Genomic DNA, 23,320 nt, shown 5'->3' on the forward strand with positions numbered 1-23,320 from the left:
TCTGACAGAAGAATAATATATACAGACCCCCGCGATGCCAAAGCAAGTTTCGTTCGTTTGGCGTCCACATGACATATGTGTGCCCACTTGCCACGGTTTGTGGACTTAACCCCAGCTGCACAAAAATTATTGTAAAACGGTAGATTATTAGGTAAACATAAACGTTTATCTTACTGTTTGGTATCATAAAGTGATTCAACAAACTTCAAATGACTAGACAATGATCCGGAATTCGGAAGTAAACATTTTCCTGTGAACTATGATTCTATTTGATTTCTTGATCCTAGCATAATATTTCTTCCCTTAGAAGCTTATAGTTTTGTGACAGCTTCGTGTAATGGTCAGGTGATATTCACACACCTACTACGTATTCACAATGGTCGGGGTCACTGACTGTAAAATTTAAATAAAAGCAAGTGTCATGTGGGCAAGGGCCCGCTTGACAACAATTCTGCAAATGCTTATCACCTTTTCAGGGCTTACTTTTACATTGAGATCGCTATCTACGCCTTTGCACATCGTCTGTCTAAAGTTCAATACTTTTCAATTGAAATAATCTGGTAAATCTCATATTGATATCGTACATATATGCCTATATTACGTAGTACTTGTACTTTCATGTGTCTTTTGGTTGCCCTAAATTTTACTGCATTATGCGTGTACTCTTTCGACGACTGCTTTCTTAAAATTTCCCGGTTGATCTCACTTGAAAACTAGAAAGCCCGAAGAAATGCTGGGCAATTGCTGCTTAATATTACAACCTGGCTAAAGTGATTATTACTGTTAATTAATTCATTAATAATTAATTGAGAACTAATCATTCTGAAAACAATAACAAAACTCAATGGTATTTCGCACTGTATGTTATGCGTCGAGAGGTATTGACGAATTGGAATGGAACGTTCGATTACCAAGTTGACAGAGCCGGTAAGAATGGGTTTTGTTCATGCCAAGTACTGAATTTAGTGTTTGAAGAAGGCAGGTTCATTAACTGGTCTGGTTACCTCTTCTCTAATGTGTAACAATTGGTATATTAGATTGGGGGAGGTTCGTGGGAGGAAATTTATGTATCCATACATTTTATTATTAATCTTTCTGCGTATTCTGTTGACTGACATTTTATATTTTACATACCTCACAAGAAATAGTAATACCACGGTAATGTCGTACATTCTCTAAAAGCCATAAAAAGGCACGATGTTCAGTTTTAATTTGTTTTAATACGATTTATTTTGCAAAATAATAATTAGTTAAAATAATTAAATAAAGAAAGCGCAGTAAAAATGGAAGAAAATAATTTAAAAATGACAGTAAGAATAAGAAATATGCTAACAATAATAAAAATAATATTACGATGATACTTTCGTCGGTATACGAAAAATATATGTAGACTTGTCGTGACAGTGAATAGAAAAATATTAAAAAACTGTTCCATAAAATGTGTTCAATGACCTCCGACATTTGATACCTGCCTGATGTTCGCCAAACACGAAGTACAACAAAGAATGTAAAAACATGGACACTCTCGCAATTTATTATCTACTCATAGAGAGTGCTTATTTTTCAGTAAATATTTTTGTTAATAAATATTTAGATTTGTTTTTGCTTAATTTGGAAATTAATTATTTGGGAACCTGTTTGTGGAACCTAGAAGAACCACATATTTCCAAACCGAGTGACAATATAATTTAGAGAGAGACTCAATTGTGTACGCGTATTAGGCAGGCCATAAGCTTGAATTTGATTTCCAAGCAACAAGTTGGGATTTTACATGCTTTCAAGGCGCTCCAGAAGTGTGTGTATCAATATGGAGGTAACTAATTTTGTTCGCCTACGTTACATCAAGTTTTGTAAAGGGACTGAAACCAATGGGCAGGGGGTATATTCACTTGGCTAACACAGACATTCCCCGAACCTGTAATAGAACTAAAATAAGGAAAATCGGAATAAAATTATGATCTAACCCCTGGTACACACACTGCGGGAGTACCCCTTCAAGAGCAATGAACGACCGGTGGTTGAATTTTGAGGTTTCACAGACATTGCCAATGCTCTCTTCCCGGTTGGGAAAGATGATCAGCTAGCTCAAAGTTGCCTAGCTATTTTATGTGAAATTACGCTTCCAGCATTAATTTGGTCATATTGTTCTATCAATATCACCCCTGAGAGCACGAATTGAGTTTGAAAAAATTTCGTTTTCATTGTTGATACAGTAGTCACCACACACGCAATTGAGAATAACCATCATTTTTCGCTTCATTATGTAGGTATTAGAAGGTGATTTGACGACAGAAAGCGGATTGTTTTCACAGCGAAAGTCCATTTCAACGGTTTTGGTCATTTGCGGTTTGCAGCATTTACCAGAATGTCTGCATGTTCCACAATATCGCGGTCTGTATGACTTCGTCGTTAAGCACCCACTGATAGAATATCGAACACGCTTGCTATGACGTAGAGTTTTGCGGCAGGATCTTTTGGGCTGTAAAAAGAAAATAACAGATTTTATACCATCGATCGGTCAACACTATGTGCCTGGCAAAATGTAGAATTGAAAGATCTTTTTTACCTTTCTCGGAGATGTGTTCCCCTTACACGGTCTCACGATGCAAAGTCTTGTTTCTTTAGTTAATTTACATTTATCGTTGTCGTTTGTAATTCTCTCGCTGACTCCAAATCCACATGTTTTTGTGCATGGTGACCATTCAGTCGTTTGAATCATGCATGATGTCGCGGGACTAAAAATAGCCGAAGTTTTCCCTCCCCTCGCTGAAAGACAAAATTACAAAGTTTGTTAAATGAAAATATTTTTTACTTCAATATTCTGATTACTCAGCATGTTTTGGATTTGTTCACAAAATGGGTTAATACCTGCAATTAAACTGTATAATTGAGGTACTTGGAATTGTTTATATGGCAATTAAGTGGAGATTTCGAAAGGTGACAAAACTGAGAATTTTTTTTAGGAACATGTGTTGTGTAACAAACTTCATAGGATAAAGATAAAAATATAAGGTGATCGTTTGTCATTTGTCATATACCAAAATTTATTTATCAAAATATTTTCATTTAATGAAGCCTATATTTCAGAGAAGTGAAATAGAAGAAGAAGTGAAAATATTGTAAAACTTTAAACAGCTATTCGGTAATTTGATGTGCGACTCAAATACAGTCGTATACGCGATTTTTATTTTTTTTTACGGTCGTTGGACATCACAGAAAACGCGAGTATAAATATGAACCTTATCAAGAACTTATCATTCTGGAGAATTACGTCTATGTAACAATTTTGAACAGAAATTTTACACAAATCCATGTATCGTTGTTTTAAACTGTCACAACGCTTACAATTTAGCAAACAGACTTTGTTTGGTTTCCGAATGCATTTTAATTTCGTACCAAACCGTGCGGAATGCGCGATACAATTTCCGCAATCCAAGATCTATATTTAGTAAGTAAACGGGAAGTATCAGTTCAAAATGACGCATCTTTTTACTTGTTTATGTCAAATTTGTAATTTTATTCTGCGAAACGTAAACTGCTTTTATTTTGGTCAAAACAGACAATAAATTTGTTCACGTAACCCGTGTTTCCGATTTAACAAATTTGGAGATGAGTGTATATGTCTTAATCAATTCATAAATCCCACAAAAATAATTCAAAAGCATTGAGCCTTTTATTGGTAGACTGAAAAGAATTAATTTAATTAAAAATAATTAAGAATTAATTTATGTATATGCAATAGAGAGTGTTGTTAGTTTAGTCACTTTTCCACCTAAGCAATGAACAAATTAAGCCACGCTAGAGAGTCTGGTTGTCTTCTGTAGCGAATGTTGTGCGCTGCGAAATTTATATTTCACTAGGTTTGAGCTTGAAATTTCATTTTGGTAAAAATCTTGGTATTAGAATTCCCACGGGCTGTCACGCTATTGGAGTCAATTATTTCCAAAAGAACGACAAATGTTGTTCAGAGATATTTTTTTTTGCTTTACCTATTTTTAAACCAATATTGTTATGCTAGATCACATATAATGTATCAGTGAAATGCTCACTCTATCCAAAGATCGAGTTAGATCTATCGTAATTTTATAATTTATCAAAATATTATCTCTCACAAATTAGCATGTATCATTACAATCTTCGTGACCATTCTCTGGATAAAATTTGCCGAAATATATTTTGTTTCATTCAAAATATTTCGGGCATGCTCGTTTAAGGCGATCGAGTGTGAGAGGAGTTTGACTACCAATTTTGTTTTCAAATACCTGTTTAGTAATTTGGTTAAAAAATTGTTTCATTGATATTGTTATATTATGATTTTTAACTTCAATTTTTCTTTAGCAAACATATTCACTTGACACTAATTTTTAAGTGAATCTTGGCGGTGCAGTTCAACTATTCCAGTAAACCCCATTCGAACACGTCATCAAAGTCAATATGAACAAACTGTGCGTTTTGAATGCAAATATGCAAATTTGTATAGTAAATAAATTTTTCAACTTGATATTATATCTTCGACCTTAAATCATCATAACGAATACTGTAATTATCTGCTACTCGTGCCAATTTCTTTAAAATTATATATATCTTAAAAAATAATTTGAGATGAAGTTGTATATATTTTTGCGCTATTTTAATGACTTGTGTGGCACATGGCACCAAGAGGTCTGTCATTCTGAATGGAATTTAGATTGTTTGTAACAATTTTCCAATTTCGAGGGCAAATTCAACAAGAAATGATTACGTGATTTGAAGTAAGCATTCCAGTCATATTTTAGTAAAAGGAATTGAATATTATCAATATAGGGTGAAGCAGAATTGACAAGATTTCTAGTTTAGAACAAGGAATTCGTCGTATCAGAATAATTGCAAAAAACTACTGCCCGGCGTGAAAGGTCTGACTTGATTCTACTATATACTTGATTCTACTTTCTTCTAATTGAGCTAAACGAGATTGAATACTCCCCTACGTAACGTTCTGGGCGGCGTACGTGTTTAGCCCATTAATGAATGTTTACTCATACTATATACTAAAAACCTTGTCTTGTCATATTAAGTTCTTTATATAGAGAATCGTAAAATTGCACAACAACAAAAAGTATGGGGAATTTGTTTCACCCCAAAACATCCTACATTTTAAATAGTCATTTCAGATTATTCACGGTTGGTTAGAAAGTCCAAAACGGTATGAAGTGATACATTACGTGTTTTTAAATTTTGGGTCGGTTCAAGATACAACATGAATGATTTGATAGTTTGGCATGGGAATATGTGATTAAAACGTGTAACAATGAATCTTCATATATATGAGTTCAAGAGAGAAATTATTAGAATTACAACTCGGATTTTAGGCTCACTGTCTCCGTTGACGAATTTCGGAAAAGAAAACAACATTACAAAATATCGTTGTTTTGATGACGTGCGCGCTATTTTGGGTCTGCGTGTCTTGAATAATTGTCTCGGAATTCAGAATCATTGTTGAACATTGGGGAGTAGAATGTAGGCAAACTTCTTGGTTACAAACACCAGATATTCCCGAACCAACATGCTTGGACGATAAGTAGGATCGGCAACAGTTTTTGCCATAATTCCTCTAATCAAAGTAAGATTTCTGGGACCTATTTATAAGACCTGTAATAGTTTACTCAAAGGGCGTTTTTTTATAAAATTAACACATAAGAGTAAATCATCAGGAGTGAGTGTAAATCTCAAATATTTGTTAATTAATCAAGTACAAGTTGTGAATTATTTTTAAGGATAGTCCGCATACATCCGCCCATTACACATATATTTGTCCAGTTCGTCACACACACGACAATGAACTTTATTTTTCAAATCAAAGACAAAATCCACTTTGGCATCCACTAAATCACATGAGTTCCGATAGTACAATTCATTTTTTCTCGAATACCAATGAATTTAATATATTTTGTTCTATTATTAGGAAACTTGACACATTTGGTCAATTTTTTGGAATATTTAAATATAATCATGACTAATTAATTAATAGCGTCCGTTCAAGAAAAAGATATTCTGGGTAAAAATTATAAACGATGATGTCACAGTCTTCTTCATAGGGTTTAATAGGATTAATAAAATTGTTACTAATCACTTCTATTTTCCGAAGTGATTTGACAAAAATATCCTACTCGATTTGCGAATATATTGATTTTTGACGAAACTTATTCTGCGCATCTAAAGTTTAAGAATTTCAACTTTCTTCGTTATGATTGGCACCTTATCGCTCTGACTAAACTTAAGTCATCACATCAGTCTTCATCAAAGAGTTTCCGGGTTTTGTGTGATTACTCAAGTCCTAAGGGAATCATCAACAGAAAAATGCCATATCCGATATTGTTACAGATCGAATTTTCTAGACAAAAATTAGCAATGATGCTTTTTATCCAAAACCGCAAATTTCTACTGGATTGTCACCTATTCCTTATTGTGTGACCAGAATAACAACCTACGCGCGGGTAAGAAGTGACAATTATTTCTATTTTCTCAAACTTGCTACTGAATCTACGCACACCGCGGAGGCAGTTCTGCGAATTATTAAATGCTCGAAGTACGTATATATTACGCATGGTAGCACGACGCTCGCGCGTTAGTCGTATTCGACTTTCACAAAGTTGCCGAGCTGTACTATACTTTCGCAAATAAAGAAGCAAAAACAATTGGGCTAAAGAAAAACGTAAATTATTCCTTCAAGATGTTTATTTCTAACACATAAACATGATAGGAATGAATATATATGGTTGGCGCTTGAATTCATTTTGGAAAATAGGGCATTAAAGTAGTTAAGTTGCGTTAACGGTTTAATTAACTCAATATAACACATTTATGCCTGGTACAGAAATACTCTTCTATGTTAGCTTAAGATATGTGTGTCGGTACATGAGAGGCGAGAACAAAGGCATTTAGTTCGCTTATCATTGCATACCTATATTAATATCAAAATATTAGTATCAGAGAACATACTTGCAAATATGTACTTATGGTGTGAAAAAAATACATGGAAGCTCATATCGTAGCATCGATATTATACGGACCATCATAGCACGTTGGGTGTCTTGAAAAAAAAACAGCGGTACATCTGAAACCTTGATAGTGGAGGTTTTCCGGGTCCAGGTACATGTTCCGAGTCATTTATATTAAAGTCGGTGTCAAAACAACGAGTCTACATTTTATTTACTTAATTATCATTTATTGGTCTAAAATATGTGTCATTATTTGGATTTGTTGAATTGTTTGCAAATTAAAGTGATGCCATGTTGGGTTCAGTGGGTCTGTCGTTTTACGCCTTTTAATTTTATACTATGCCGTACAAGAACCACCGATACTTCCGTTCCACCAATAAAACACATTTGATGACGAACAAGCGTCGTCGGGTTTAGAGGCCACCATATGTCAATTGTTGGTCGCATTAAATACTTAAAAATGCTTTTATTGCTTCAATAGTCTTTTGTGCGGCAATCCCGATGTTTGACCATTCGTCGCAAAAGTATAATAATGTCAATATAACGAAATTCGACAGTTTGTCTACCGCGATAGAATTGTATTGTCAAAGGTTACACGAATTCTCAAATTCAACGATAAAACCTTATTATATTAAACAAATGATGGTGAAATTTTTAATAACTATATTATCGTTTATTATTTACCGGCTTCGGTTGGGTGACTCGAGCATCTCCAGTGTCCACAACAATTACCTGATGATCGAATCAATCTAAAAATAAGAAAAGTCACGTCAAATTGAGGCACAGTTGGATTAAGCAAAACCTGAAGATTTTAATGAATGTTTTCTTGTTAGATATGAACATTATAGTAGTTTTTGAACGATAGTTGCTATATAACATAATGAACTTGAAATCAAGTAAAAACGTTAATTGTTAATTCAGCTCCGTTGGAAAACCGAATGACAGCTGAGTTGATGTGGTTTATGGATAACTTAAAGTAGAACAAATCATAGACGGGAAAATTATGACCAGATCGTGCTGACGTGTTTCATTAAAATGGGGCTTGCTTTTTGTATATGCACTACTTGAAAAATATTATATTCTTACTGATACGGTGTAAATCACGTTTGGAATTACCCTATCTCTTTTGGTTATGATATATTCATGGATCAAAACTTCTCTCCTACCTCTCTTTCTCTTTCAGTTTCAAAAGGAGCTATTGAAGGCCATGATTTTTTTATGATATATTTCAGAAACTAAGCAGTCAGACTCATAGCTAATAAAAAAAAAACGCACGCTCAGTCGCACAACAATTTTTATTATTATTTATATTGAAAAAGTACGTTCTTCCATTAAATTGTGATCTTGTGTCAACATTGCGTTCAATAGATTGTGTTATTTTCGTGTTTATGGTTAATTGTACTAGGCAAGTATGTATGTTTGCCTCATTTGTGCGAGTACGAATAGATGATTTTAAGACTAATAGCGAATCAGCATGGAATACGATACATTATTTTAGCATTATAACTCGGGTACTTAGTCAAATTCCCGAATCGTTTAGCTGGTGATTATAGGATAAGTTTCCACACTTTTATGATCGCGTGAGATATATTCATGTGGCTTATTGGATTATCCGTAAAATCCATGTTGACAAATTTATTCTCCCTTTATTGCCGGTAGAAATCAATGTCTAAACGGTCCCTTTTGCACAATTCAAATGTAACATTTTTCCTCGAGTAAATAGAGACCCGAAATGCCACCCTCTTAAGCTAATGTGTTTTCAATAAATACTTGCCCTCCTCGTAAAAGGGGTTAAATTTTTCAAGTGTGTAACATGGAAGAACCTTGCATTTTATACCCGGTTCAACTGTAAGCCACAGTTGAGGCACGACCCAAAGAAAGTGTAAAAATCATTTTAGGAGGGTGCTTCAATTTGTGTCACCCGTGACGCGACGTTGACGCCACCAACGTCATTCAATCGTCCTAACAAATAAATGGAATTCAAGGCAATAGAGGATTTCGTAATTGAATGCTCGAAATTTGAACGATTAAGCAATTCAAGACATCTGCTAAATTCGAGATGTATTGCTTTACTTTTTTATTGAAGACGAAGCGTTTTTTTTTTATTTCACTAATGCCCTGTTATTTTGTATCATCAAATGCACCAATCCTAGTGTAGAGGCGGAAATATTTACACACTTATTTTAAAAAGACGTTTTTTGATGTATCTCATTTTTGCAATGCCTTTGATACGAATTATTGTTTTTTTTCGTAAATGCACTAGATATTCGTTGCTCATACGTTCATGATAGTTCCACTCTAGCACAAAAATTCAAATTACCTTGGATATGCACAGCTTGGTGGTGCTGGTTTACATTTAGATACACAGCCAAGATCCCCATCAATACACGAGCAAGTGATTCGACAAGTAGGTGAAAACAGAGCCCCATTCGCATACCATTTGTTGGCGACGTGACATGATCTACCAGGACGAGCTAGAGAAATACAGACATGAACTTAGCACCAGCATTTCGTATTTTCATGAAGACTATATATCGAGTCTGAATTGACCGATCAATTGTTTAAATTGGATAAATATAATACCTTTGCATGTCCCTGTATTTTCATCACAATGTAGACCCTTGTGGTGATCGCAAACTCTGCGTCGATTGCATTTTTCTCCCAGTTGTCCGGCACATATTTTGCAACAACCGCATCCGTCTGTGATCAAGCTGACACCGGGTTCGCATCGTGGGGTTGGCGGGCAAGAACATTCTCTACACAAGCCGTGCTTCTTCTCCTGTACCGAGGTAAGGGTGAAATTTATAATGAATATATAATGCGTATTCAAGCACACCACATGAGTGATAAAATCGTTAGCTATAAATTTAAACTCAATATACTATTTAACTTGTGAAAATTAAAATAAAAAACGAATTGTATCAGATGACCACGAAAGTTCCCATGACAAAATTACACAATCGTTTGATCAATAATACTAAGACTTGGCTAAATTTATTTTATAAAATATCCAGTTTTCCCCGTAGTGTCACATAATTCAATTTCACTCTCCATGGAGCGGATAACGCGATATGAATAGGGAAATTATGTACATAATATACGATACGAAAAGCTAGTTTTTCACTTTTAGAACCATTATCACATTGCAATAAAATCAACGAGCGTATTTTCAACGTCAAAATTTGCACACCATTAATCGATTTTTGCAATCTCCCGGGTATTAATGTCTAGACTGAACCTTGTACCGTGCAATGTCGCACAGAATTGGGAAATCCATAGAGAGCCGAAAATTACTCCCTAACTTGATATTCGTATTTAAATTGTCGTGAGTCATGAAAATTCAGACTAATTTGGACAAAGAGCAGATGACTTTGTTTAAGCAATAATGTGAAATAAAGTGGCATATGTGAACTTTGAATGTTATTGACTGGGTAAAATTAAGTAATCTGACTACTCCTCTCTGAGGCCAAAAGTGCACTTATTTCATTTACTGGATGAAATTTTTAGATATTTTTTTACGTTTTTTAATAGTGACTAAATTTAATTTACAAAAGATTTAGACGACAAAATCAAATTTCAAATAATATAATTTTGGGTAATATAGACTGTAGGTTATCTTCGTCAGTCTGACAACCTCAAAACTTTTACCTAAATTGAATATATAAACTTCGACCCCGAAACGCTAAAATATGGTATTGAAAGCTCAAATTGTTATTGCGTGCATTTCGGGCTCAATCACAATGTAGAAATTTTCAAAAACTGAATGAATAGTAAATAACTAAATTGAAAAATATAGTTTTTGCCAGTTTTTGCGGATAAATGAAATTTGGGTCTTAAGTCTCCATGATATAGACCAATTCGTAAATTTGTTTTAAGTTATTCAAAGCAACAACAAAAGAGTGCCGAATATGAAGAATATTAGTATTGGTTTATAATATTTTCAAATAACTTACGACTTCTTTGATGTGAATCATTATAATGGCTTTGGAGGAAAGTCCTGATTATTATTATTGTAATTATGTTTGTGATTTGTTTGTGTTGTTTTAATCATCAAACAAGTTTTTTTTTCATACAAATGAGAATTTCACCTTTACGCGTAACCAATTACTTGAAATGCCTGTAAATCATCGATTTTGCAGTTATTAAATGTTCTAAAATTACAAAATTAAGTCATCTCATTGTATGCGATGATAAATAAAAATTTTATGTCATATTCATAAATGGAACTGTTGTCATACGGGAAAATGATTTATCAATGTAGAAAATTAAATGTAATATTGCTCAAACGTAATCATACCCGTTGTCAGTCACACTAGAATTACTGACTAAACACACTTAAAATCTGTTTCACGTTTTTCACTAATTCAAAAATCAATTTACCGTTGGATAAAAATCTCTTTCGGATTCATTTCCCAGTTCGTCCTCGAATACTTCATATTCATCCGCTTGTGTTGCAGGTTCATCTGGTTGAGCTTCAACGAGGAAATACGCCATCAAATACACAAATACGTTTAATCCGAATAAAATCCTCATTTTGACGCGAAGTGTTCAGTTCAAAGTTCAATACAAACACCTTGGTGTGAAAAAGTACCTCAATTCGTAGATGTAGTGTTGACTTTAAACAAAATAAAGCCACAATTTTCACGCCTGATTTCTAAATAGACTCGTGTCAATAAGCCAATAATAAGCGAAAGCTTGTCGTACGTAGATAATTGAGGTTTATCAAACTTAAGTTGACTAACAACTGTGAAAATAATAAGATAATTTTGGTAATAATGTAAGGGGATATCGTTACACCCGCATTTCTCAAATTTCACGAAATAAAATTACAGCTATTTGTAAAACAGTCGCCTATATGTCAAGATACTTGGAAATCTTTCAATGACACATGAAAGGCGAAACAAATTTGTGATTTTTTCGAGTGATCTTCACGCGCAAATAAAATTTTCGATATCCACGTTAAAATTAAAGCCGGTGAAATATTTACACTCAAAACGTCTCTCGCAGCCTAAAAATGTAGGCCAATGAATAACAAAGATTAAGATTATTGTAAATAAATTTAAAGCATTGCAATGTACAATCCTGATGTCTGCCTTGTGCGCAATCAAAATTTAGCGTAATTCAATGGATTGACGTTAAATGTTATTTTATATAATTTATTTTTCATCCAATATTAGATATGCCGATTATCTCATTCAGGAATGCACCAATACCAGTACTAATCTATGTGCATATTGAAGAAAACATGATGGTGGGTTTCATGGGGAGCTATCCCACATTATCTGTATTCATCCTTTCACTAAACTATTTTGAAAAATTCTCGGAGAAATTTTAAATTGTTAATTACCTAGAAAAGCGCATCTTGAGCTTGGGATTTAGCCCAATAGATTTACTATGGTACTTATTCTTGTAAGCATCAACGTCCCTAATCGCACAATAGTGATAGAATCCAAATATAGTTAGAGCAAGACATGAGGCAGTTTCTTGAACCCGACAAATTTTTCACATTTTCAGTTCTAGTAACCTCATTCCGGGCGCTATGATTCTCATCAACTGGCAACTGTCGACAAACAACACGACCTTTCCGCACCAAACGACGGTAGACATTGCCGTCGACTGTGCTTTTCGAGAGCGCTCACTTGTATTTATATAACCGTCGGAATCGAGAAAAATGCATTTTCGTTTCGAGAATTCGCTACGTCGTCTTATAAAATTGTTAAAATACATTTTCAATACTCTTCACTCTCGATATGAGCAATAATACCGCGATCGCTCATTTTTTTCTCGTTTTGAAGCGAACATGACATCACTAGTTTTCATCCGACTCGTATCATCGTCTAACATGTGTTTATTCAGAGTTAATGTGGCAACTTTTATGAAAACTGTGATTTAATTTGTACTCTTATTCAAAATTCCCGTTTAGTTGAAAACGTGAAGTGGCAATTTATATAATTAGCCCTATTAACTATACATTGCTCAAAAAGTTTATCGTAAACACGAGAAAAGGACAAATACTTAAACTGTACTTATCTCAGCTGCAAACATGGACCATACTTACTTTGGTTCATGTTTGATTAATAACGTATTAGCCTGTATCGAATCATGATTCTTGGGGTGTAATTTTGGCAATTATGAACATATTTATGACAAGTTTTGTGAAAATGTGGTTTTCGAGTAATATCAAATTCGTAGAATTTGAAGTAATATAAAATATGAGATAATTTGATAAATAAAGAGATTACGAGACAACAACATTGCGTAACCCAAGTTTATACTAAAATAGGTTACTATATAATATATTAGCTTAAGATTGTAAAACCATTACAGCAACTGTCTCTCTGTAGATTTACAATTTATAGTGTTTTCTTTTGCTCACTTTCTTTTAAATCCAGCAACGGAAATGTCCCGAATGAAATCAAAGGGTACAAATGTAAAATACAATGGTAAAATCATGACGAGGACAGACAAATAAACGCCCTGAAAATATTTGTTTTAATAATATTAACGGGCTCTTAAACGTGCCAAACGCTCTGTTTTCATGCAATTCACATTCGCTCATTATCTAGAATTTACTGAATGACTGTCTGTTCACTGGGCTGCAAATAACAAACGGGAAAAGAGATGTGTATGAGGTATGGTATCGATGTCCTTGCTATCCTGCATTTCATATATTTCGTGTTTCTCTTCACATTGTCTAATAAACTTTATTTGAGCAGTAAAACAATTCACATCACGCTATTTGGACAATCTAATACATATATACGTATTCACATATGCATAATCGAAATCAAAAATCCGAGATTTTTCAGTTATTGGAGTGGAATTTGCGTTTTGTCTGGTATATTACGGTTTATGTGTTTTTAAATAATTGCGGTTTCGGTAATAATGGAGTTTGTTGAACGAACGACATTCCTGGAACTACCTCATACAAGCGCAAAATATTAAATACCGATCAAATGACAATCCTTTATCACTGTTTACATAACTGTCTCGTTCTATATAAATCATGTGAGCTTTAATAAAGAAGATACTTCTAATTTTTCGAGTGTTACTGATATAAAGATCGTCATGTTAAATAAGAAAAGATGAGCAACGTCGTTACTGGGGTCGAGAGTATTTGAGTAGTCTCATTATCAAATACCTATCATTTCTTGCGGGTTATATGATTTATTATAAAAAATAAACTTAACAAAAATATTTTACAAATGAGGCTACCAATGATGTCACATTTCCTTTATCAAATCATATTTGAATTGACAAAGAAGCCTCTATATTTGTCACCAAATCTTCCCCACAGCAGTGGCGAGAAACGTTTCGAAATCAAAGTTAAGTCTTGGAATGGCAAAATATTTCCTCCCAGCGGTATTGATTACGCAAATGCTATCCGGTTTAGTTTCGCAATCAATATATAACTTAGTCGTCATCCGCGTTGTAGAATACAGTATATATATGGGCAGAGAAGTTTTTGTACTTTTTAAAAAAATATTTAGCTTGGGCGTAACAAAGTTATAATATCATTAAACCTACTTTCGTTGCATTTAGTCACATACTAGTTCTAACTTTGGGTACTTAATTAAAATAAAAAAGATGATGGTCCGTTAAATTTCAATGGAAGTTTCTTTCATTTTGTACATTGTTCGGCGTTTTCGCAATATTTTATTCGATGATTCAGTCATAATTATGTAATTCTTATTATTAAGTTTTAAAAATCTTGCTATCATTCCACAATGTATGTAGAAATTGAAATTATTCATTCCAGGTGATGTGTTTGCGGCGCGTTACAACTTATCAATATTCAATCGTCGTTCTGTTCGCAGATTCTAAAATTTTTGAATACTTAGATCTTTGAGTGCACGAATATATCTTACCGATTTGCTTGGAATTTGTCGTCAAACACTTTATTTACCGCTATGTATTATGTGGTGCAAAATTGTTATAGTGGCAAATAATTTAGTATACAGTTCACGACAAGCTCTCTCTTCCGATTAAAATTTATATGTGAAGCTGAACCATCAATAACTCGTTTACGGCGCTGCAACTGTAGATTTGTTTTGAATCTGTAATTGCTTTTTCCATGACAAAGGAAAGAAAATTTTTTGTATATAACAAAAATTTTCATATTTGGCACAATGACACTTATACAACATGGAGATCTAAAACCTCGGGAACATTTTATTGTTCTGTGTCGCATATTTCGGTCAGATATTTGCATGAACCCGGCCTCGTTACAATTTTTCGACAACTATATTATCTTAATCCCGCATGTCAAAGTTCAATCAAAAATCTAATTCTGTGGCGTAGAAGATAAATTGGATTTTTCCACGGCTCTCAGACGACACAAAGATTTGTATCTGAGCTTGTTGTCTCAACTTCGATGTCATTCGTGATAAAATCTAAGGTTCTTAGGTCAATTTTGCTTCTGAATTGGTAAAATACGAAGAAGAGATAAACTTGAAACTTTCCACAAAATTCAATGAACCTGACAAAAATGAGTGGTGAATGTTGTATCGGCTTTAACTACAAAACGCGAATAATTTTAAATGAAAAACCGCCAACCCAAATCGTGAAAAGGAATGAAGTGAATTACACAAAATTGGGCATACAACGATTATGTGTATGTTTATATTTAAAAAAAAAAAACAGTGAATTTTTTTAATTGTTTTATTATTCATGTTGTCATCGTTAAAGAATTATTTTGAATTCATGTGAACCAGATGTCATCATTGAGTAATCAAAAACAAAATGCTAAGAGATACTTGTGATTATAGTTCCTAAATATCTTCATTACAGAGATTGCACCTAATAATAGTTTAAACGCTTTAATCCTAGCTTTTTCTTTAGCTCTTTCAACAAATGTTTGGGGTGAAAATATCAACTACCATGTTGATCATAATTCTCTGCCAAACACTTACACCAGAATAATGATATCTCAGCGTCAAAAGGTTCGTATGATACAAAATAAGATTGCGCTTTAACAGGTGGTTAGTTCAATGTGTCAAAATTAAATTTATGTTTCAATTTTCCGTGAAAATCAATTCGACTTGGCTAATTTATGGTCAGATATTGACGACTCCGTCGGTGATAACATTAAACTGGTGTCAAAACATAAACAAACAGCTACCGAATTGGAAATTAGTTACTTCGCATTCTCTTTGTTTAAATTTGAAATTCTTTGGAATGTTATGAAATGCGCGCTCATGACGTTATTAACAAATGTGAAATATTTAGCTGTGAAGCTGAATAAACACATTAATTTTTATGAATAAAGAACGAAATCGCAACTGTTCACTGACTGTGCAGTTATAATGATTTGTTAGAAATTTTTCTTATGTAAAAGGTAAAGAAAATGTACAGTACTTGTTTAATTGACTGCCGAATTACATTTCACATTCATGTAAGTCCTAATCTTAGCACCTGAGTAATGTCATCAAACGTCAATCTTTCTTGTGTGTAAATATTTTTGAAAAATTAATCGCAAATAAAACTCGCTCGAATTTGTCACACTTTGCAGGCGTTGGTATCGTCTATTCAAAATATTGTATTGCGAGATAATTTTTTTTTTTTGAAACAATTTTTAACTTATATTTTTTCCACCGGTAAAAATTATTCGACAATGATTGATATAATGTTAGTGAAACAATTATTCATTAATGTCATCTCCATGGTATGCGTTGTTCGTGGATAGCAGCGGTTCCCAAACTTTTTCTTTGTGCGTCGTAAAATTATCAGGAAAACAACTCATGGCGCGATTACACGAAAAAAATTGCTACCTTTATATAAAGCTCAATTATGTGATTGTTAATGTGTACTTTAATAATTCTATTTTAAATTTTGTAAGCATATGAGGCCTAAGAAATAAAGGCAAAAGGTCAACTCTTCTTTCTCATCTCTGCCTGATTTTCTTTTAAAATACCAAAAAAATCATTCACGTTCGCTAAACTTGGTTCAGAAGATGAATAAACAACTGCAGCTAGCGGAATTGCAACAGGTTACGAACAATAGAGGCAGACACCAAGTACCAGAAAGTAAACGACATAGAAAGATAAAAAATGATTTATTGATTCATATACACAGCATTTAAAATAAACAATAAAAGATTTATAATAAATACAATTATAAAATATTCAATCATATGTTAGTTATGTTTAACATAAGTCTGTTAGAAAATCGCACTTTTTGGGAACCGCTGGTATATAGGTTTCTAACAAATTTGGAAAAAGGTGCGTATTACATTTGCGAACTAAATACAATTGGAAGGATCAAATATTCGTGGAACAGCGTATACAGCTTTTTGAGGCAGTAGCACCTTAAAAATTTTAAAATTAAGAACCTAATCCTTTTGTGTCGTGGTCCCACCCAACGTTGGTTTTGGCAAGTTCATGTCTAGAACAAATTTTTACTTGTTTCGTACAATCTACTGTAAAACACACAAAAATGCGATTTATACTCTATTCCCATCCCTTCACATCAGAACCTGGGACATGAACGTGCCATAAACTGCCTATGTAGCCTACATATCATCGTGGTGCCGTACCCTTTTGTTCTGTGTATTGTTCAAGAGTTTTATTTGTATATTTCATGTCATACTATAACGCAGCAGTCCTAAACTGCAGTTATACTTGTCGGGGTGCATGTCGCACATCTGTGTCCAAGGCCAGTAAGGTCTTGAACCTGTATCCCGTCTCTTTTATACCGTTTACCTATTATGCAGATACTGTTACATTTTTGAGGCAAATAAACATACATACATACTTGATTAATTTCTGATCACAGTTTAGTGTTTTTGTTTGGTTGCTAAACCTCTTTTAACAAGTTGTTATAATAGAAAATCGTAATCCTAAAAATCGTATATTTTGATCAACAACCCAATTTGCCTTGTTTACAACTTATATTTCTACACAAACACATTTTGTCACAGAAAGGCGAACCAAAAAATATGGTGACTGGTTGAAAACAAAGTTTATTTGTTAAAAACAATGATCTTAATTAGCCTCTGAATCATACATATAGTTTACACCAATAATCAAGACACACCTACTTTTATTACCACATCGTCTCATAACTTTCCAAAATTCTGATTTCGTATGCTTTCTCGTAGACAGGTCAACAAACCGCGATTAAAACCCAACATTTGTTAAGCACTCCGTACCTTTTGTAGAAAGAAGCTAAAATTAGATTCAATATAATATATGCGGTATGAATGTCATACATGAGGAGAAGTCCCTATCTATGGGCCGATACTGTCCAGTATAAGTGAGCTTAATCTAGACTTCGAACCGTACACGGTAATTCCCAATGGCAGAAAAACAAATTGACATTTTCCGATTGGTTTTATTGTAAACAAAGGCCCTAACTGCATAATTGTACTGTGGTCGGTAATATTGGCGCCAAACTCGGCGAGTAAACATTTAGGTCATTGCCGCGTAATCGACGGATTGCAAATTGATTGTGCCGTAAAGTTTCGACAAACAGACATTGTTTGACTGACTCGTAATTCGAAGAATAGGAAGAACGAATACATGATTTCATTCAAGTTAAAATTGCTAAATACAAATGTGGGCCATATGAAATTGCACATAATTTTCCTTTTTGTATTGATCGTCCATGTTGTCGTTATTTAATTTGAATGTGAAACTTAAATTACTACACGAAACTATTAACTTCCTGGTAAATGTCTGACATGCGATAAAAGAAGCTGAGAATCCCGCTTATGTCAGTATTTGAGATTTTTTTTTTAATTACACAGTTTCATTCATATTTACTGAGGTTTAAGACTTTTAAATAATTCGGTTGACAACTTGTTTAAATTTTTTATGAATATTGGTTATAATATTCTAAATATTAGTTAATAGATATTAAAATTATAAATATAAAAATTAGTTTCTAATATGTTCATGTATTTCATTCCTTCTCATTGCTGCAAACAACTATCATCTGCCTCCAAACAAGTTCTTTTTGCGAATCTGCTAAAATGTTATCGTTGATAGATATTTTTGTTGCTTTCATTACATTTGAAATAAACAAAAATCTTTCAGGTATTCAATTATTTTCCAGAAAAATTTGAAATTTACAGCTTCGACCATCGTCCTGGTCAAATTATTCTATTGTTAACCAGTTTTTAAATGACCACAAAATACAAATCTAGTTTGCAAAATTTTTCATCCTGCAAATTAAGTTTTTTCTTGAATTATAATGGCATATTTGGCAATAAGTACCGGTTTTCAGTGCGATGCATTATTGGTTTCCGAATGCATTTAGCGGTATTGAATTGCTCATTTGGAATTCGGAAAACTTCCGAAAAGCTAAATTTAGATGTCGAATATTGAATGACAACACGACCACTCATATTTATAAAATTTTTACCAAAATAATGGTTATGTAACATAAACTACAAATTTATGTAAAACATAGTTGACATGGGTGATTTTCTAATATTGGGCCGAGCAGAGCTGTTTATTCGTATAAAAATGTAATATTTGCAAAAGATCTCAGCAAGAAATCGTGTGGAACTGGTTTTAACTAGTTATTCTCGATACAGCTTGTTAGGTTTATGCACGTAGTTCTTAATACGTTAACGGATCAATCGAGTACCCCATTAACAATTATTTGCAAGTTTGATAGTACTACATAGTCATTTTAAACAAATGTTTTCTTTTACTCCTTCTTTTTTATGATATCTCCAATGGTTTAGAATTAAGATGCCCAAAAGAATGAAAATGCATTAATAATTTTCTCGTCGGTTTAAAAGACATTTGCTATTGATACAAATTCATTAGGTGTTCAAAACCCCATTAAGCTCTGCAATTTACGTAACCCGATATCTATCTTCCTGGTACTAAATACAACATTATCACTCTTAAATTTTTTGCTAGTCAGCAAATTTGTTTGTGTATAATGAAATGAATACAGAACATATATATAATCGACTTGGAATTCTTTATTGAGGTCGTTTATACAAGTCATGCACAATTTGCAGTATTCGTATATATGCACGAGTTCCCAAAGGCAATTTTTTAATTTTTTGTCAAGTTTCAAATGTATTTGTTTCAATGTTCTTCTAAATCTAAATCACTGGTTGAATCGTATAATTGAGCAATAATAAAATATTACGAAATGTTTAAGTATTAAGTTTTATTATTATTGTAAGCGATGCACAAAAATTCCTATTTTCTTTATTGGCAGAAAGAATTTATACACCACACAGATAGGTTTTAAATAACATGTAAGGGTATTATAGCATATTGCATCAATATCATCATATATATACAAAATATTTTAACAAACAGAAAAGGCCGCAATTTGATTTGAAAGGCCGTGATGATTCGAGTTGTTTTAGTTGAAACATAATCAGACATTAACTTTCAAGAGAAATATCGTGCCATAAACAATACTTTCTCAAGCGAAGGTGAACAGTATTTTTTGTTATTGAAGACATATTTAACAAAAACCACAGCAAAATGATCTGACTTAGTCTCTGTATAATTTGGTCGTGACTGCAAACATCTTGTATGATATATTAAGTCTTCTTCATATTGAGATTTCATGACAAGATGATGAGTATCTTGACGTTTTGTTATAAAGCAACAAGGGCGCGTGCTCAAAGTACATCAATTTACAGATGAAACAAAATTGAACAATGGGAAGTCTTATCACATCATGCCACCGTATGAACGTAATTGTTGGCATTATCTCGACCAGGAAATCTTTAATACAAAATTCACATTAAATTATCTTTCAAGTGCATCTTAATCGTGTCACATACAATTAGTCTTAAAAGGTGAAGTTTTCTTGGTGCTATTTTGCAAGTTTACATCGTTGGTTGTGTTGGAAAAACTGAAAGTCAAAATATATAATTTATGATATGCTATGAGAAATTTAAAAATAGGTAGTTGTATGTATTGAGAACTAATCTGATTTCCTAATAATCCACGTCCTCGATTCCATTCCTTTCTTTGCAGACTTTTCCTCGAAGAACGATAGGCTTCTACTTGGCATTGCGGCATGATTGAATTAACTATATGTACAATAATAAATAAGCAAAAACCACCCCAAATGGCGACATAGAAAGTGGTATTGTGTGTTCGTAACGAAGTTCTTCTTTTACTGCAGATTAATTCTTCATTTTACAACCAAACCCAATGAAACAATTGTCTGTTTGAACCTAATAGCACAAACAGCCATACGTGAGCATGAAGAAATAAACGTTTTGGATCGTCTTGTTTCAATCCTCGTTTTCCAGATGTTTGTTACAACAGTCCTTATTTTGATGAAACTTATTTCGTCTAAACAGTTTTAATATGCTTGCTGTATTTTGTTCGTGTTTTGAAATCCCCTGTTTCGGATAAAGTAGACATGTTTCGATCTTTATCTGTCCATGTCGAACACTTATATTCAATCGATAAAACGCAATAGGAACGTTTTAAATCGAGTTTGTTGATCGACTCATTCATCCTCATGTCTTGATATTGTCACGCTGGTGGTTAAGTGACGTAGGTATGTAAACGTTTCCCTAAATAATAACCGAAGCTGATTTTTATCGATTGAATTTCTAGAAACTTTTTGTTGACGCGTAAAAAGTAAAACTGGATTAAAATGAAAACATAAGGATTTTTGTCGTGTTAGTTCCGGGTCCTAAGACGAAATTAATTGACTTTTAGTAGACTCGAAATAAAAGACTTTAATAAACCGACAATGAATTAAACTATTGAGATATGTCTCGCCGTCGTGTGATTTTCGACCTAGGTCAAAAAAAGTTGCTTGACTGTTTACATGATGAAAGTGTACCAGTGCACTCATATTACGCTGGAATGCCAATGTGTGACCTAAATTAAATAATAAGGGTTACCAATTACCATTAGTGCAATTATTTAAAAAATGAGCTAATATTATTTTGAACACAAAATACACATACATTGTAAGTACGATTCTTTATGAGAGCTGGGGCTGAATTTGCAGTGTTTGGTCTGAATTTAATTTTGTTACAGTCTTAGCATTCCAATCATTCCGATTTTCCCAACAAAAGATCTTCGATTACATTATGACGTCACAGTGGTTGAAATAGTGAAAGGTGAAGTAGATTGTCTACGGTTGAACAAAGTATAATTCGTCACAAAGTATCCAATTCAGGTATATTTTTACTCGGTACTTCAATGAACTACACTTTTACGTGCAAGTGGCGTAGTGTTAGACAAAGAGGTACTTCAGCATGCACAGGTGAAAAATATCGTCTTCTATTAATAATTTCTCGACATCCAAGCAAAACGGTTTGCTGTTATCTTTGGCATATGAACTGCGAGAATTTTTTTTCATTGAAATACAAAGAAAATGAAAAGTGATTATTATATTCAATCCTAGCAAGCAACACATTGGACTAAATACCTAATAAAATAACCTTGCAAAACAATTTATAGAAACAGAAAGTCTCAAAGTTGAAGGATGAATCTGGGAATACCACGGCAGAAACAAAACTGGATTGGCGACGTGGATATACAACATTATAGATTGCATATTGTTTTCCCATATTGCGAGAATTCCAATGACCCATTTGTTCACTGGCTACAATAAAAAATTGTTTCAGCTTTTTATTTAAAGTTTACCTGTTTGGGAATCGTACATTTTCCATATTTAGAGTTCGAGTAGGCTTTTTTCAAATTCTAAATTTTAGTTATTACAATCGTTTGTCATCAAACTAATATATATTGATTTCAAACGATCAAATTGGTAAGGCTAAAGGAATTTGAGTTCAATGAAAATTGCTCAATAACAATGCAAAGCAGACTAATAAATATTAGAAATAAAATTCCTGTTAAATTTGTCCCGGGGGAGAACGTGGTATGATGAAACTCTCAAATAAGCTCTGTATATTTTCCAGGTGGCGAACTTTCCATTTTTTAAACACTTTTGATAAATAGTGAAAGACAAAATGCGTTTGTCGATACTCTATATCGTTTTCTGAAAATATTTCAAGGCTCTGTCATAGGGCTCTTGAGAATACTTCGACAGGGATTTGATTATATGCAGCCACGTGCATAATATTTTACATTCTTGTGTAGCGTCACGTATATCTGTGACTGATGAACATGGAATTTTATTATACTGTTCCGGTGACCATTTCTTCTATCTGACTCTCTTACGAGATGGATGTCAAATAATACATTTTTTATCAAAAATGAGGTTATTTTAAAACACGGTGGTACAAGGTTGCGAGGTTGAAGGCCCGCAAAAACTTTTGAGCGCGAGTTTCCTTACTTTGAATATATTAAAAAATGAGAGTTTACCGTTCTGATCAGCCTATTGTTATGTTGCATGGATGACGTTTTTTGTTTTGATAAAGATATATATAA

At 33.3% G+C, this 23,320-nt stretch overlaps 1 protein-coding gene and 1 long non-coding RNA gene across 2 annotated transcripts; one reads left to right on the forward strand and one right to left on the reverse strand.

Moving 5' to 3' along the window:
* Nucleotides 1–885: 885 nt before the first annotated feature.
* On the forward strand, nucleotides 886–23,160 carry LOC120330948 (uncharacterized). The gene is made up of 3 exons (XR_005567902.2): nucleotides 886–927; nucleotides 21,962–22,103; nucleotides 22,388–23,160. It is a non-coding gene; the product is annotated as an uncharacterized LOC120330948 (long non-coding RNA).
* On the reverse strand, nucleotides 1,183–11,717 carry LOC120330947 (CCN family member 2-like). Its single transcript, XM_039397937.2, has 6 exons — nucleotides 11,358–11,717; nucleotides 9,561–9,756; nucleotides 9,298–9,451; nucleotides 7,662–7,726; nucleotides 2,567–2,766; nucleotides 1,183–2,479 (listed from the first exon to the last, which is right to left on the reverse strand). The coding sequence occupies exons 1-6, from the start codon at nucleotides 11,508–11,510 to the stop codon at nucleotides 2,138–2,140; spliced, it is 1,110 nt and encodes a 369-aa protein (XP_039253871.2). The 5' UTR covers nucleotides 11,511–11,717; the 3' UTR covers nucleotides 1,183–2,137.
* Nucleotides 23,161–23,320: the final 160 nt, after the last annotated feature.

This window comes from Styela clava, chromosome 6 (genome assembly GCF_964204865.1).
Source record: "Styela clava chromosome 6, kaStyClav1.hap1.2, whole genome shotgun sequence".
Lineage (NCBI taxonomy): Eukaryota > Metazoa > Chordata > Ascidiacea > Stolidobranchia > Styelidae > Styela > Styela clava.

Coding starts and splice junctions, on each gene's coding strand:
- LOC120330947 (XM_039397937.2), bottom strand. CDS start 11,510: ATGAGGATTTTATTCGGATTAAACGTATTTGTGTATTTGATGGCGTAT. Junction 9,757..11,357: donor AAAGAGATTTTTATCCAACG/GTAAATTGATTT, acceptor ACCTCGGTACAG/GAGAAGAAGCACGGCTTGTG. Junction 2,480..2,566: donor GGAACACATCTCCGAGAAAG/GTAAAAAAGATC, acceptor TTCTTTTTACAG/CCCAAAAGATCCTGCCGCAA.